The following is a 15,480-nucleotide window of genomic DNA, read 5'->3' as shown; positions in this document are numbered from 1 at the left end:
ACCCAATCCCTCAGCCCCCCTCCCCCCGTGTCTATCATCTCTCCCCATACAGATTCAGTGGGAGAGTTTTTTTTTAATTTTCTGTAAAAGAAAACTATTGTGCCGGCTTTGTCTGTCCGGCCGCTCTTTTCCTGTCCAACCCCAAATCTTAAATACTACTGAGGCTAGAGGGCTGCAAATTGGTACGTTGATCATCCATCCTCCAATCATCAAACATACCAAATTGCAGCCCTCTAGCCTCAGTAGCTTTTATTTTATTTTAGGTTAAAGTTAGCCATGATCGTGCGTCTGGCACCGATATAGGTCCAACAACACAGGCCACCACCGGGCCGTGGCTGAAAGTTTCATGGGACGTGGCTGAGAGTTTCATGGGCGTGGCTGAAAGTTTCATGCAGCAGTATACGCTGTACAGAAAACTCGATTGCGCCGAAGAAATTTCGGCTGATTTTTTACTTTGTTTTTTTTTTTTTTTTTTTTAGGTAAATTGGAAACCAGTACCCAGCAACCCACGTTTCTAGATGATATTGAATGAAAACCTCTCTTTCTTTTTATATGTCAACGGCCTACATTGGAAATTTTTTTTTTTTTTAGCTATGTCGTTAGAATTATTAAACTATTTTGGGTGCACTGGAGTTTATGAGGTTGTATTATTTGGATTCTTGTTTGCCCCATTTACTTGTTCGACTCATAGGTCCCACCGCTTGGCCTTTGGCCTAAACTCTACTATCTTCCATTCCTACATATCGAAAGTAAACAAACCACCAACGCCCAAAAAATGACCCTGACTGCACGAAGGATTTTTCCTGGGGGATCCTCGCGTGTCGTATACATTTCCACCGACACGAATCTTCCTCCCATTTTCGTAGAAAGAGAAGACTCGCATTACGGAATCCGTTTCCGTACGCGGACCATGATTACGAATTCGTTTCCGTACGCGGACCACGGTGATTATGCTCTTCTTCTTATTTTGTTGAGAACGAATCTTCTCCAAGTTACAAATGCTCTCGGGTTTCAAAGGGGGGTTTTCGTATAGAATATTCAGAGGGATCATGATTATGTTTTCCCGTCGGAATTCTCAGTTGAAAGGACGAAGTTTCTCGTTAATGATGTATGATGTTTCCCGGAAAGGCCGAGTTTCCCCGGATTTTGGAATTTTGCGGAGATCGACTTCCAAGCGCTGGAAAAAGTGCGCAATTTGTGCATTGGTGCGTTTTAGATGTTGCTAAATTCTTGCATAAGTGAGATGTGTTTTTTTTATTTTACTTTTTTTTTATAGAAGATGTACAGATCGTTATATTTTTTTATTATTTACATGTGTTTCATATTGGAAATTTAAATATGATTCATATTGGAAATTTAAATATGTTTCATATTGGAAATTTAAATGTGATTCATATTGGAAATTTAAATGTTTCATATTGGAAATTTAAATATGTTTCATGTTGGAAATTTAAATGTTTCATATTATTTTATATATGTATGGGCAAACTGTCTATTTCAGACTGCAGAAAAAATGTGGAATTGTTGAAAAAATGCTTTTCTGAAGAAAAAACAAAAAAAAGAGGCATTATAGCCTGAAATTATAAAAACCCTTGATTTTTTTAATAGGTTTGAAAATATAAAGATTTCCATGGCACATGTATGACCGATTGAAAATTAGAAATGATTATAAATGAAGCTGGAAATATAGGTTACGACGGCGAAATTTTTTTTACAAAAACTGTCAGGTGGATGATTAAAAAAAAAAAAATAAGCGATACTCAGAAGATACGTATAAGGTGTGCATGACTTCCGTCTGAGTGATATTTTCTTCAGAATTCGGTTAACGGGAAGAAAATTATTAAACTTTTAAAGCCATTCATAACTCTCTCATGCTTATTCATCTTCTTATATTGTTTCTCTCAATCTGACATGTTCACAAATCTCCGTCACATTTTTGTGTAAGCGGTTGCGTGGCAATAATTTTTTTTTTCTAAACCCCCCCCCCCCATGTCACATACAAAAGAAACACTTTTATCAGTTAGTCGCTAAATCCTTAATGCAAATGTAATAATGACTTTAGAAGGGACGAGTTTCTTTCCAATTATGTTCATAATTTCCTGGAATTTCCAGGTTTCCAGAGTTACATTTTCGAAGTCTGGCTGACTGTTGGCTTTTAACATTAGGAGAAAAAAAATTAAGTTAACTTTTTCAGCGCTAATGACACTTAATCCGGTAATGTCCTGGAGCAAATGAAGAGCCGAAAGAGTACGCCAGTCTAAATTCTTTATCGCCTACAATGATAAAATTTTGTTAACTTGATAATAATTTTTTTTAAGTTCACTGATGGCCGTAGGAATTTTAAAACTAATTTGTATCGCTACTCGAGAACTTCTTACAACTAAAGAGTTCCGTTTTCTTTCAGTTTCTGTATAATTAAGCCTGAGACTGGAGTTAGTTGTAAAGTTCATTAACAGATTAGACTGAATTTCCAACCATGTTTTCTGGGAAAAGTTTTTACTTGTCAGTTTTGCCTGATTTTAAAGAATACATATTTACTTATAACCCTGTAGGGGTGGGGGTAGTGCAATCAGTGCACCTCTTGGAGTGCACTGTAGGCATTACTAAAGGTTCTTTGCAGCGTCCCTTCGGCCCCTAGCTGCAACCCCTTTCGTTCCTTTTACTCTCCCTCCATTCATATTATCTTTCTTGCATCTTGCTATCCACCCTCTCCTAACAATTATTTCATAGTGCAACAGCGAGGTTTTCCTCCTGTTACACCTTTCAAACCTACCTACTCTCAGTTTTCCTTTCCAGTGCTGAATGACCTCATAGGTCCCAGTGCTTGGCCTTTGGCCTAAACACTATATTCCATTCCATATTTACTTATATATATATATTTTTTTCACTTTTCCATTGATAATCTTAGTTCACAACCGTGAATGAACAGCTGAACTTATTTTTTTACTGTATAACTTATACTTGTATTGTTAAGTTAACTTGTATTTGTACTGTTAAATTCATGATGGTCATTACGGATAGAGGTAGAACATAGTTGTATTGTCAATATTTAGTCTCTAAAGTTATGTAAAGTTATTCAAAACTGGATCAAATTCTAATTTTATCGTTAATTGTAATCTCGCCGAGAGTAATTTCAAATGAGTAATTAGAGAGAGAGAGAGAGAGAGAGAGAGAGAGAGAGAGAGAGATAGAGGATTAGAGTGATTCCCCTACATTAATCTCTTGTTATCCAGATAACGACGTAATATTTTCTCGACATGATTTTAAGTAGTTTCGAGAGTAGCCAAAAGTGCCTTGTAATGGGATAAAATTCTATACTTTTACTGCCACTTCGGCCGTTGATAACAATTTCATCGCTCAACGAGAAAGTAGATAAAAAGTGATCGCTAATTCATTATTCATGGATGGGGCTGAAGGATGTACTCAGACCCTCTCTCGTTTTGAATTTTATAGGTAATAAACTCATCGGCTTGCCGTAACCCAGTTTAGTTATTAAAAAAAAAAGAGAGAGAGAGAGAGAGAGAGAGAGAGAGAGAGAGAGGAACTCTTCGGGTTACCATAACACTGTTATTGTAACTGAATTGGGTCGCTGTACCATAGTCAGTCACCTTTTAGCGTTGACACACACACACAAACACACACACACACACACACACACACACGCACAGAGAGAGAGAGAGAGAGAGAGAGAGAGAGTCTTCGGCTTACCATAACACTTGTTATAAATGCATAAGTCACTGTGCCATAGCAATCCACATTTTAACGTTGAGAGAGAGAGAGAGAGAGAGAGAGAGAGAGAGAGAGAGAGAGAGAGAGAGAGAGAGAGAGAGAGAAACTCTTTGGCTTACCATAGCACTGTTATTATAAATGCCTTACGTCACCTTTTAACGGAGAGAGAGAGAGAGAGAGAGAGAGATGGGAGAGATTCGGCTTACCATAACTTATTATAAATGCCTCACGTCACCTTTTAACGTAGAGAGAGAGAGAGAGAGAGAGAGAGAGAGAGAGAGAGAGAGAGAGAGAGAGAGAGAGAGAGAGAGAGAGCAAAACAAGAAGTTTTGACCTGTCCTTCCACCATCCTCCTCTTCAGCATTGTCTACCAGGAATAAAAGCCTTTTGCGCAAGAAAAAGAAAAAAGGAAAATGACATTTTTTCTTTCTTGAGTCTCCCATTCCCAAGACGGAGCAAAGAAAACTGGAGACGACGAGCTCTCTGGAGAATAGATGGTTCTTGAAATAGAATGTTTTGTGGCGGACGCTCTTGAGAGACTGTACTTCTTCATTTTGTGTGTTTGTGTCTGTGTGTGTGTGTGGGGGGGTGTGTTTGTGTTTCTGGGCATGTTTTTTGGCTCTGTGTGTTTGTGTCTGTGTGTGGGGTGTGTTTGTGTTTGTGGGCTGTGTGTGTATGTGTGTGGATGAAAACTAGTGTTTTGGGAAGATACTTCCTTTACGATTCCAGCCATTTCATTTATAACGGATTCGCGTGGAATATTCAAATGCTTCATTTTGTGTGTATGTGATTGTGTTTGTGTATGTGTTTTTGTGTGTGAATAATTATGAGTGGAAACCAGTGTTTTGTGAATTTCCTTTCCGTTTTCAACTGTTTCATTTATAACGGATTCGCGTGGATTGTTCAAATGCTTCATTGTGTATGTGTGTATGAGTATGTGTTTGCGTATGTGTATGCGTGTTTATGTGTGTATGATTATGAGTGAAAACTAGTGTTTTGGAAACTTCCTTTCCATTTTCATCTATTTCATTTATAACGGATTCGCGTGGAATATTCAAATGCTTCATTGTGCATGTGCGTGTGTGTGTGTGTGTGTGGGTGGGTGCAAATTAATGTTTTGTGAGGTTATTTCCTGTACAATTTCAACTACTTCATTTGCAGCGGATTCCGCGTGGAATATTCAGATGCTGTGTAATTTGCTCTTTTGTCATAATTTGTGTCGAAACGACGAGACTCTCTTTAATGACGCTGCACATAATTGTATGGAAAACCCGGGGTTTCTGATTTGCATTTAGAATCACGAACACAGTTGGTTTGTTAACACTGGAAAGATACTTACTCCTTTTTGTTACTTATCCTTAATGCTTACGTTTGTATTCAGCCTTATTTTTATATTAATAATATTTCAAATTAATTCTCATATGAAAATGATTAGTATCTCTTTAATCATTGGTGTTTATTGTTCTTCAAGTTTCTAGCATTGATGTGGAACATCGTACTTTTTAATTTTTTGAAGTGAGTTGTGTTCATTTAGCTTCTTATTTTTTTTAAATAATGAAGTGAATTAAAATTGAATTGGTCAAATTCAAAATAGCCATTGTTTTGAGGAAAAGCCAAAAATTGCTCAATATGGAGTTGCATTTAAGAATAGCTTCAGAGATCCACATATACAGTAAATTGAACATTAATTTCATTCTTATATTTATTTGCCACGGAACAGTTTATTATTTGATCTGTTATTCCAGTTAGATGACGAAAGAATGCAACCCCTTTCATTCCTTTTACTGTACATCATTCCATATTCTCTTTCTTCCATCTTACTTTCCTAACAGTTGATTCATAGTTCGACTGAGAGGTTTTCCTCCTGTTAAACCTTTCAAACCTTTTACTGTCAATTTCCGTTTCAGCGCTGAATAACCTCATTGGTTCCAGTGCTTGGCCTTTGGCCTAAATACTAGATTCAACTAAATTCATATTCAGATTCATTATCACTAGTTAAGTTAATCTCCGTTTAATTTCAGGAAAGTTTCATCTCACTACAGAGTCTCGCTAAACTCAAAACTATAACTGGGAGCAATGCAGGAAATTTTCCTCACTTTTAATGAGTTTTCTGTTTTCTCTCTCTCTCTCTCTCTCTCTCTCTCTCTCTCTCTCTCTCTCTCTCTCTCTCTCTCCTCTGCGAGGTGTAAATAATGATTAGATATGCAAATGGAGTAGGTGTGGAATCTCGTGAAAGTCTCCAGTCTGTAATCTTTTCCCCTTGCTTATTCTGTGCTTGTTCAGAATTTGGTTTTATTATCACCATACTTTAAAAATTAAAAAAGGATGTCCTACTTATGATATTATTATTTCAGAATCTGAGTTTAATGTCGAATTACTGTGAAATAATTTTTTTTTCTTATAACTAAATAACCCAAGTTTGCTTTATTCACTTTTCATGTTTAATTATATTTGATTTTGTAGGGTATGATTTTATTTTCGTCTTTTTTTTTCAAAAGAAATTATATTTGTTCATTTTTATATTTTTATTCGTCTTTCATTTATGATCGAATATCAGTGAAATCCTGTAAAACATTAAGTATCAGTTTACTGTTTGTTTATTTAGATTAATCAGTATTCATTTGAATTAAAAAATAAATATATTTTATGCCACTGAATATATTATTTATTTTATTTGTGAAAAAAATAGATTTTATGCCACAGAATGTATTATTTATTTTAATTAAAAAAATATTTTATGCACTGAATAGATTTCAAATTGGATTTTCGAAGAAAAATAGATTTTATGCCACTGAATATATTTTATTTTCGAAAAAATAGATTTTATGCCATTGAATATATATTATTTTAATTTTTGAGAAAAAAATTATGCAACTAAATATATTATTTTGATTTTTGAGAAAGAATTATGCCACTGAATATATTATTAATTTTAATTTCGAAAAAAAAAAAAGATTTTATGCCACAAAGTATATTTAAAATTGGATTTAAAAAAAAAACAATTCTATCCCACTGAAGAATATTAACTAATAACATTAACTCATAAAACGCTCTTTTACTCGTAATCATCTATGACTAACAAATAGCAGAGGGTAAAAAAATTGGCTTAATACCATCCCGTTGCAAAAATGAGATCCAATTAATTTCCGAACTGAACTCATCAGGATAATCAGACGCAGCAAAAAATCAGGAAGAGAAGAAAAACAAGTTTAATCTTCCATTCTGTCGTATTGCCCTGATTCTTCGTTGTGATTGGCCGGTGGGTACTTTTTTGACGGTGATGATTGCGATTTTATGCTGCTGGCGTTGACGGGTTACATTAGGAACGAGCTTGATGGCGAGCGCTGCGCTGGAACCCGGCGCTGTGTGCCAACATGTCTCCCCTACCTACCTGGTCCCCTACTTAACCTGCCCTCACCCCAGGGTGGACAAACAGGTTTTGCAGGAGGAGGGTGGATGTGTCATGTCTCCCCTACCCTCCCGATCTCCTACCTACCCTGTCCCCACTCGGGACGGACAAATAGGTTTGCAGGTGGAGAGTGGATGTGCCATGTTCCCTCTACCCTCCCGATCCCCTACCTACCCCGTCCCCACCCGGGGAGGACAAACATGTTTTGCAGGAGGAGGGTGGATGTGTCATGTCTCCCCTACCCTCCCTATCCCCTACCTACCCCGCCGCCACCCAGGGAGGACAAACAGGTTTTGCAGGAGGAGGGTGGATGTGCCATGTCTCCCTTACCCTCCCGATCTCCTACCTACCCCGCCCCCACTCGGGGCGAACAAACAGGTTTTGCAGGAGGAGGGTAGGGCTTACCCTCCCGAACAAACAGGTTTTGCAGGAGGAGGGTGGATGAGTTACATCTCCCATACCCTCCCGATCGCCTACCTACCCCTCCTCCACACCGGTGCGGACAAACAAGAAAGATCCACTAGGATTTTATTATTATAGATGTCGGGGGTTTCAGTGTCACTTTGGGAAAGGAATGCATATTGCAACTTATCTCCTTTAATTTTGGCAAGTATGTCTTTGGAATACCAGTAATATTATGAAGAGTGGTACAGTGACCAATTCCACTACATTTTTCTCAAGTTTGATTACACACCGAGTATAAAAAAAAAGAAAATAGATGAGATAATGTGCAAAAAGTCAAAGGCTTACGCAATTTTATGAGATTGAAAGCCTCTACAACAAGGATTTGTAAATCAATAGCAGTCTGTAATTCCAGTGAATAAATTTTGGAGAAAGGTGACACTCTAATCAGTGTGGTTTATGGTTTTAGCCTACTTTTGGCAAGTGTACTTCGTATGCAATTTTAAATTTCATTTTCGAATGCGGAAATTTCTTGAGCAAAAATACATATGAAATATTTGTTTATTAATGTAAAAAAAATATACGCAACCCCGTTTAAAAAATGGGATTTTCTTTAATGATGTAAAGAGTTCCTGGATGGAAACATTTCCCTGCTTCTTGAACTCGTCAACTGTACTTCAGAACTTTGACAGATCTTTATATTATCACTGAATTTTAAATTGATAGATTACAGAGAGTAGATGCTGTTAGGTACTCCAGTGACTAGAGGAATGTAATCTTTGGTGTTCCTCAGGGTAGTGTTCTTGGCCCTCAAATGTTTTATACATATGTGGGGTTTGGTCTAGAAAACAAGTTGGTTGCTTATGCAGATGATACTACACCATTTTTATGACTGTGGTGGCAGATTCTCGGCACAGAGATTTAGCTAAAGTTGGTGATTGGTGCAGTTTGCTGGGAATGAACTTGAACCTCAAAAAATTAAGTTAAGATTGTTAGTAGAACAGGCCATTGAATTATAACATGTTTCTCTATATAGGAGAAATATGCAAGTGAACTGGGTTAGGTTTGCATAGGTAATGGTGGTCGAGAAACAAAACTAGTGAGATAAGAAATTATGCGAATGTTAACCTGTCTCTCACTTGCTAATATCGTGATCCACATTTCAGCTAATTCAATATTCCTTTCTGAAAATGGGCCATATCTCGATTTTAATCATTTTCGGTCAAAACTTCGAATACATATCACTTTACGTATACATATAAAGTAAGAATCGTGTCTTGATATTTGTTCAGAGATAACAACAATATTACGAATAAACAGTAAAGAGATAAACATGAAACTTGAACAGAAATATTGCGAATAAACAATCAAGAAATAAACGTGGAACCTTAAATTCGTTGCTATGCACAAAGCAGACTTCTGCGCGAGTCAGTCAAGCGTAATTCTCCTCTTAATGTTGCGAGAGGAATTCTAAAATAAAGATTGAGTTGGGGGGGTGAATTTGTTCCTTACTTTTAACGAGGTTTCTCTGCGCTTTTGTTCTTCTCCATCCCACGAGAAATATATATGGATTAAACATGCAAATGGAGTGGATTATTCTTACCTAAGCTCATGAATCCGGCAGTGTGTCTTCTTCAAAATTAGGGTTTTTGTATGTGGTGGGGGGAATTTGTTTGAAATAGATAAATTATACCGGAAAGATATTGGAAAATTAAGAATGATTAGAATAGATTACCTGCATACACGTAGTTCTACCTTCATTACACTAGTATGCAGTATACATTTAGATGCTGTGAACAAAATATGTTTTTCATATATTTTTTTTTTATTTATTTATCTTTGGCATTTTATCATTACCATCTTAGTGTATTTCACGCACTGATTACTTGCTTATTCTCGTATATCAAACACATTCTTTGATGATGTTTTAGTTGGTGGTTCCGTGAAACATTATGCAAAATTTGATACTAGTTTTTGTTGCATTTGTTCCTTCATTTCAGAAATATCTCATTAGCATAAAAATAATTAAAATGCTTTGTAGATATATCTTTGTCTCTGCACTGATTTGGGTGATCAAATACTAGAGAAAAGATTCTCTCTCTCTCTCTCTCTCTCTCTCTCTCTCTCTCTCTCTCTCTCTCTCTCTCTCTCTCTCTCTCTCTCTGTAAGTCTTTTGTATTCTCAACATACGCCTCATTAAAGGAAAGGTGTATATTTCATCCCGTTATCAAAAAAACTGTAACTTCCTTTTCGCAAAAATCATGAACCGAGCAGTGCATATTTAGCAATGCTTTGCACATGTAATATTTGATCAACGCCGCATAATCACACTGATCTTAACCTCGCCGTAGCAACGCCGTTTTATCTTGCAAAATTCTTCGTTGCACAAACTCATCTTTCCCCTTCCAGAGACTTTTGCCTTTCGCTTTTGTTCTGAAAACACGTAATGACCGCTTTTAATACGAGTTAAACAAAGGAATACTTTCCCCCGTAACGAGAAGGGGTGAATTCAGAAGCCGAGGGAAAAAAGGTGGGGTTGGTCTAGCCTACGCGGACTCACTGGAAAGAGAGTCGGGAAACAAAAGGAATTTAAAGCAAAGGAGAGATCATCTAGACGTCATTGTTTTTATTCACTTACGCCTGAACGCTGGGCGACGTGAATATTCTCCATGGCCAAGTAGCTCTCGAGGGTTCTTTATTTTCATTTCTTTGTGCCCAGCGTCAGTATTATTAGGGGAAACGTACTATGGAGGCGAATCCGTTTCGGGTAGGGGGTTTGACAAGAAGTTTCTAGGAATCCAGCTGAATAGGGATTATGAATGGAGGGTGAAATGATTGGTGTTTGCAGGTGGCAAATTGTTAGTTTTTTGACGAAATTTTTGTGAATCCAACTGGAAAGGGATTATGGATGGAGTATGAAATTTGCAGAAGGCAAATTGTTAATTCTTTGGAAAGAAATTTGTAGGAATCCAACTGGAAAGGGATTATGGATGGTGTGAAATGACTCATGATGATGGCAAATTGTTGTTGGCAGATGGCAAATTGTTAATATATATATATGTGTGTATAAATATATATATATATATATATATATATATATATATATATATATATATATATATATATATATATATATATATATATATATATATATACATATATACATATACATAATACACATCCCCTCCTAAAATGTAGCGACTGAGACAGAGAGAGAGAATGACAAAAGTGAGTGCTACTCTCGTAACGTCAGCACAGCCCCCGGCAGAAATTTTAACAGCACTATATATATGACAACTCATTTCGACTTTTCTCGTTAATGTATATATATTTTTTTAACCTGAACAGACCCACTGTAGAGTATATTAAGAAGCTCTTTTACTCGCTCGAGGGGGAACTCGGAAAAATCTGGACCCGTCAAAATGAAGGTATCATTATATTCTCCGTATCTCTGTCGGAAATTTTTCTGCCTCTCGGGTGGAGAGGAAAGAGAAAGCCACGTTACTTTCCCTATTGTTATGGGCTGACTCTAACGTTTCCTCCCTCTCTCTCTCTCTCTCTCTCTCTCTCTCTCTCTCTCTCTCTCTCTCTCTTGTGTCATCTCTCTCTCTATATAATTGCCTCAAAGACACCCCTCTCTCTCTCTCTTTCTCTCTGGTGTCATCTTCATCCTTCATGTGGTGGCTTTGTGTCATCTTCATCCTCACATATAATTGCCTCAAGGAGCTCTCTCTCTCTCTCTCTCTCTCTCTCTCTCTCTCTCTCTCTCTCTCTCTCTCTCTCTCTCTCTCTCTCTGGTGGCCTTTGTGTCATCTTCATCCTTCATATATAATTGCCTCAAAGACCTCTCTCTCTCTCTCTCTCTCTCTCTCTCTCTCTCTCTCTCTCTCTCTCTCTCTCTCTCTCTCTCTCTCTCTCTCTGGTGGCCTTTGTGTCATCTTCATCCTTCATATATAATTGCCTCAAAGACCTCTCTCTCTCTCTCTCTCTCTCTCTCTCTCTCTCTCTCTCTCTCTCTCTCTCTCTCTCTCTCTCTCTCTCTCTCTCAGCTACGTCGTCATCTTCATGCTTCATATATATTTACTACAAAGTCTCTCTCTCTCTCTCTCTCTCTCTCTCTCTCTCTCTCTCTCTCTCTCTCTCTCTCTCTCTGAAACTCCCATCTCTTTGCTTTAATTTTCTCTGTTTTCAGAAGAACGACCTTCATAAAATTTTCCCGTTTGCTTTAACTGAGTTCGACATCACAATAATGGCCTTTAAATACAAGTTTATCTTTCCCTCATTCGACCTACTGTAATGGCCTTTAAATATAAGTTTATCTTCCCTTTATTCGACCTACTTTCTACTCCTCCAGGGTCGAGGCGGCTGGGCAGATCCACGTCACACAGACACGGCGTGGGTAGCAGTCAGTCTCGTGGACCTGAACGATAATCCTCCAGTCTTTCGGCGCCCTCAGGCTCAGGTCACCGTCAGAGAGGACACCTCCCCAGGGACGCTCCTCGCTACTCTCCCCGCCCGGGATCCTGACATGGTAGGTGAGCTTGTATGAGAGAGAGAGAGAGAGAGAGAGAGAGAGAGAGAGAGAGAGAGAGATAGAGAAGCAGGCAGGCAGGCAGCAGGCAGAGAATAAAGCCATGCAAAATAAATAAAATAATGAATAAATTACCGTTAAGATGAATATTAAGGCAGGCAGGTATACCGAAAATTAGTATAAATTACATGCAAAATAAATGAAATAATAAATAAATTACCGTTAAGATGAACAAAAGCGTGAGAGAGAGAGAGAGAGAGAGAGAGAGAGAGAGAGAGAGAGAGAGAGAGAGAGGAAGGCAGGAAAAGCCAAGTAGCAGTGTTATGTCCTATTTCAAAATATAAAGTGAGAATAAATTACATGCGAAATAAATGAAATAATGAATAAATTACGATTAAAATAAATACAGCGAATAATTAGGATTTTATCGGTAAATATTTGTCCTTTATTATTTAAAGAAGATTTAAAATATTTATTCTCTTTGTCGCGAAGACGAACTTGTTTACTTCATGTTACTCGATGTCCAATTCCGCTCTCCACCACCAGGGAGGACAGCAAAGGGTGCAATACCGCGTCGTGGGCGGATGGGGAGCTCTGTCCGTCGACGCGGCTGGGGGCGTGAGACTTTGGAGGGCCTTGGACAGGGAGGCCGCCGGCGGGGAAGTGGGCGTCGCCCGAGTCATCGGCGTGGACGAAGGATACCCGCCCTTGTCATCCACAGCGACTCTGACGATATCCGTCACGGATGTCAACGACTGCGCCCCTCGACTGCAGCCTCCGACGGTCCTCCACGTCACCGAGGGCATCCAGGCGACGCGCCTCGGGGTACTGACTGCCACGGACGACGACGTTTGGGCGCTGGGGCACGGGCCTCCGTTCAATCTCTCCATCTCGCCCTCCAACCCTACTCACGTCCTGAGGCTGCTGAGTCTTAGATATAATGCGAGTGAGTTTCGAGTTCTGCTGGTTTTGTAATCTTGTTTATTTGGTAGAAGATACAGGGATGAGGTGAGGATAAGATAATACTTATAATCCCACTATATATATATATATATATATATATATATATATATATATATATATATATATATATATATATATATTTATATTTATATTTACATTTATATTTTATATTTATATTTGTGTGTATGCAAGTATGTGTATGTAGTATACTATAGCCTCACACTTACACTTTTCAACTTTGAAGTTAGGCATATTTAAATGAATATATATATATATATATATATATATATATATATAATATATATATATATATATATATATATATATATATATTATATATATATATATATATATATATATATATATATATATATATATGTGTATATATGTGTGTATGTATACATATAATATATGTATATATATATGTGTGTTAAAGGGTTTTGCAAACTCAACTGAGGAAATATTTTCCTTTTAGAATCCTAATTTTTTTAGAATCCCCAAAAATACTTCCTAACTTATTACGAGTAATCTGCTGGATTAAAAAAAATCAATACGATTACTGAGCAATTCTGCCTTGTCCACCAATCCTCTTTTTTTGTTACGGAAAAATTAGGATTAAGGCTGTAAATGCAGATTGATTACATTCATTAAAATGGCCTAATTAGCTGGGAGATTATTTACTGGCAAAATTCTCACGTGTTTAAAATTCTTTACAGTTTTCAATACTAATTAGATAAAACATGAAAAATCCTCTTTTGAATTAAGGGGATATGGAGCTAAATGCTTACTGTTCTTCGACTCTGTTATTTTTATATATATATATATATATATATATATATATATATATATATATATATATATATATATATATATATTTATATATATATATATATATATATATATATATATATATATATATACATTTAACATACATACATATGTATGTATGTATGTATGTAGTTTTAAGTACCAAAGGATTTTAATCATACAAGTATATCCAAAAGTATGTTTTCCGCATCTGGTGTTATTTTTCCTTCATAAACTTTCGGTATCAGTATTAGTGATTGTTTTTCCCGAAGAGGTTTCAAGTTTTCTCTTTTATACTACTTTTTATATAACCTTATCTTTCGTATTTTTGAAAGAAAGTTTGTGAACGCTAAGAGGTTTCAAGCTTTCTCTTTTATACTACTTTTTAAATAACTTTAACTTTCGTATTTTTCAAAGAAAGTTTCTGAACGCGAAGAGGTTTCAAGCTTTCTCTTTTATACTACTTTTTATATAACTAGTTATCTCTCATGTATTTCAAAACGAGTTTGTGAACGCTAATAGATTTCAACCCTCTCTCTCTCTCTCTCTCTCTCTCTCTCTCTCTCTCTCTCTCTCTCTCTCTCTCTCTCTCTCTCTATCCCATCAAGGCCTCGACAGCGGACGCGGCGGAGGCGAAATGTGGACCACGGGACCAATCGACAGGGAGGTATACCCCCACCTGACGGCGGAGGTGGTGGTTTCGGATGCCGGGGGCCTGGCAGCCACTCACCCCGTGACAATCGTCATCGATGACGTCAATGACAATCCCATGAAACCCGCGGCTAAAGCTGTCTACCTGTGGAAGACTCAGGTATGGAAGAGACGAGACAGGTCTTTCTTTTTTTTTCGTTTTGGAATGAGAAGACGACGCGCCAGTGTGAAAGGAATGGAGAATGAAAAAAGGGAATTTGAGGTTTTGGCATCATGGCGTAATTCTGTTGATTAATGTTATATGTATGTATATATATATATATATATATATATATATATATATATATATATATATATATATAAATATATATATAAAATATTAATAATATATATATATATATATATATATATATATATTATTTATTTATTTATTTATTTATTTACTATTTCGTCATTTTAATTATATATTCATTTATTATTTTATCCTCTAATTACTTATTTATTTATTTATTTCAGTGTTGTATTTGTTTATGTAGTAATTTTATTTTATATATAATTGTTTCATTTTATTTTCTTACTTGATTATTTTACTTTATTTATTCAAATATATTTTTTTTTATTTACGTCTTTATTTATTTACCACTTTTGGAAAAAGATACTCTTCAAGTCTTTTCGTAATACACTATGATATCTTAACTTCAAGATAGAAAAACCAAGGCGTTAAAAAAAAAAACTCCCTTTTCACTTCTACATAAGTAGGAGGAAGTTTTTTTTTTTTTTTTTTTTTTTTTAGAAATTTGAAATGAGAGGGAACCTGGTGTTTGAAGGGCATTCATATTCTATGAGAGATATTAACTGTAATATTTAAAAAATAAGTATTTGTTTGTGGAGAGAGAAGGTGGATTTTTTTCCACAGAAATGGGGGAAAAACGAGGACCCATATCAGCATATAGAGTAAAATATTAACACGCTAAATTTTCTCATATCA

The 15,480-nt window shown here is 36.5% G+C and overlaps 1 protein-coding gene across 1 annotated transcript in view; it reads left to right on the top strand.

The window, feature by feature from the left end:
- Positions 1-15,480, top strand: part of LOC136850841 (putative neural-cadherin 2) — an 812,567-nt gene that overhangs the window by 770,470 nt on the left and 26,617 nt on the right. The window contains 3 exon segments of the mRNA XM_067124862.1: positions 11,895-12,071; positions 12,618-13,017; positions 14,450-14,652. Of these exon segments, the coding sequence (XP_066980963.1) occupies positions 11,895-12,071; positions 12,618-13,017; positions 14,450-14,652 (780 nt within the window).

This window comes from Macrobrachium rosenbergii, chromosome 22, assembly GCF_040412425.1.
Source record: "Macrobrachium rosenbergii isolate ZJJX-2024 chromosome 22, ASM4041242v1, whole genome shotgun sequence".
Lineage (NCBI taxonomy): Eukaryota > Metazoa > Arthropoda > Malacostraca > Decapoda > Palaemonidae > Macrobrachium > Macrobrachium rosenbergii.
This window is presented reverse-complemented; position numbering and strand designations above follow the sequence as displayed.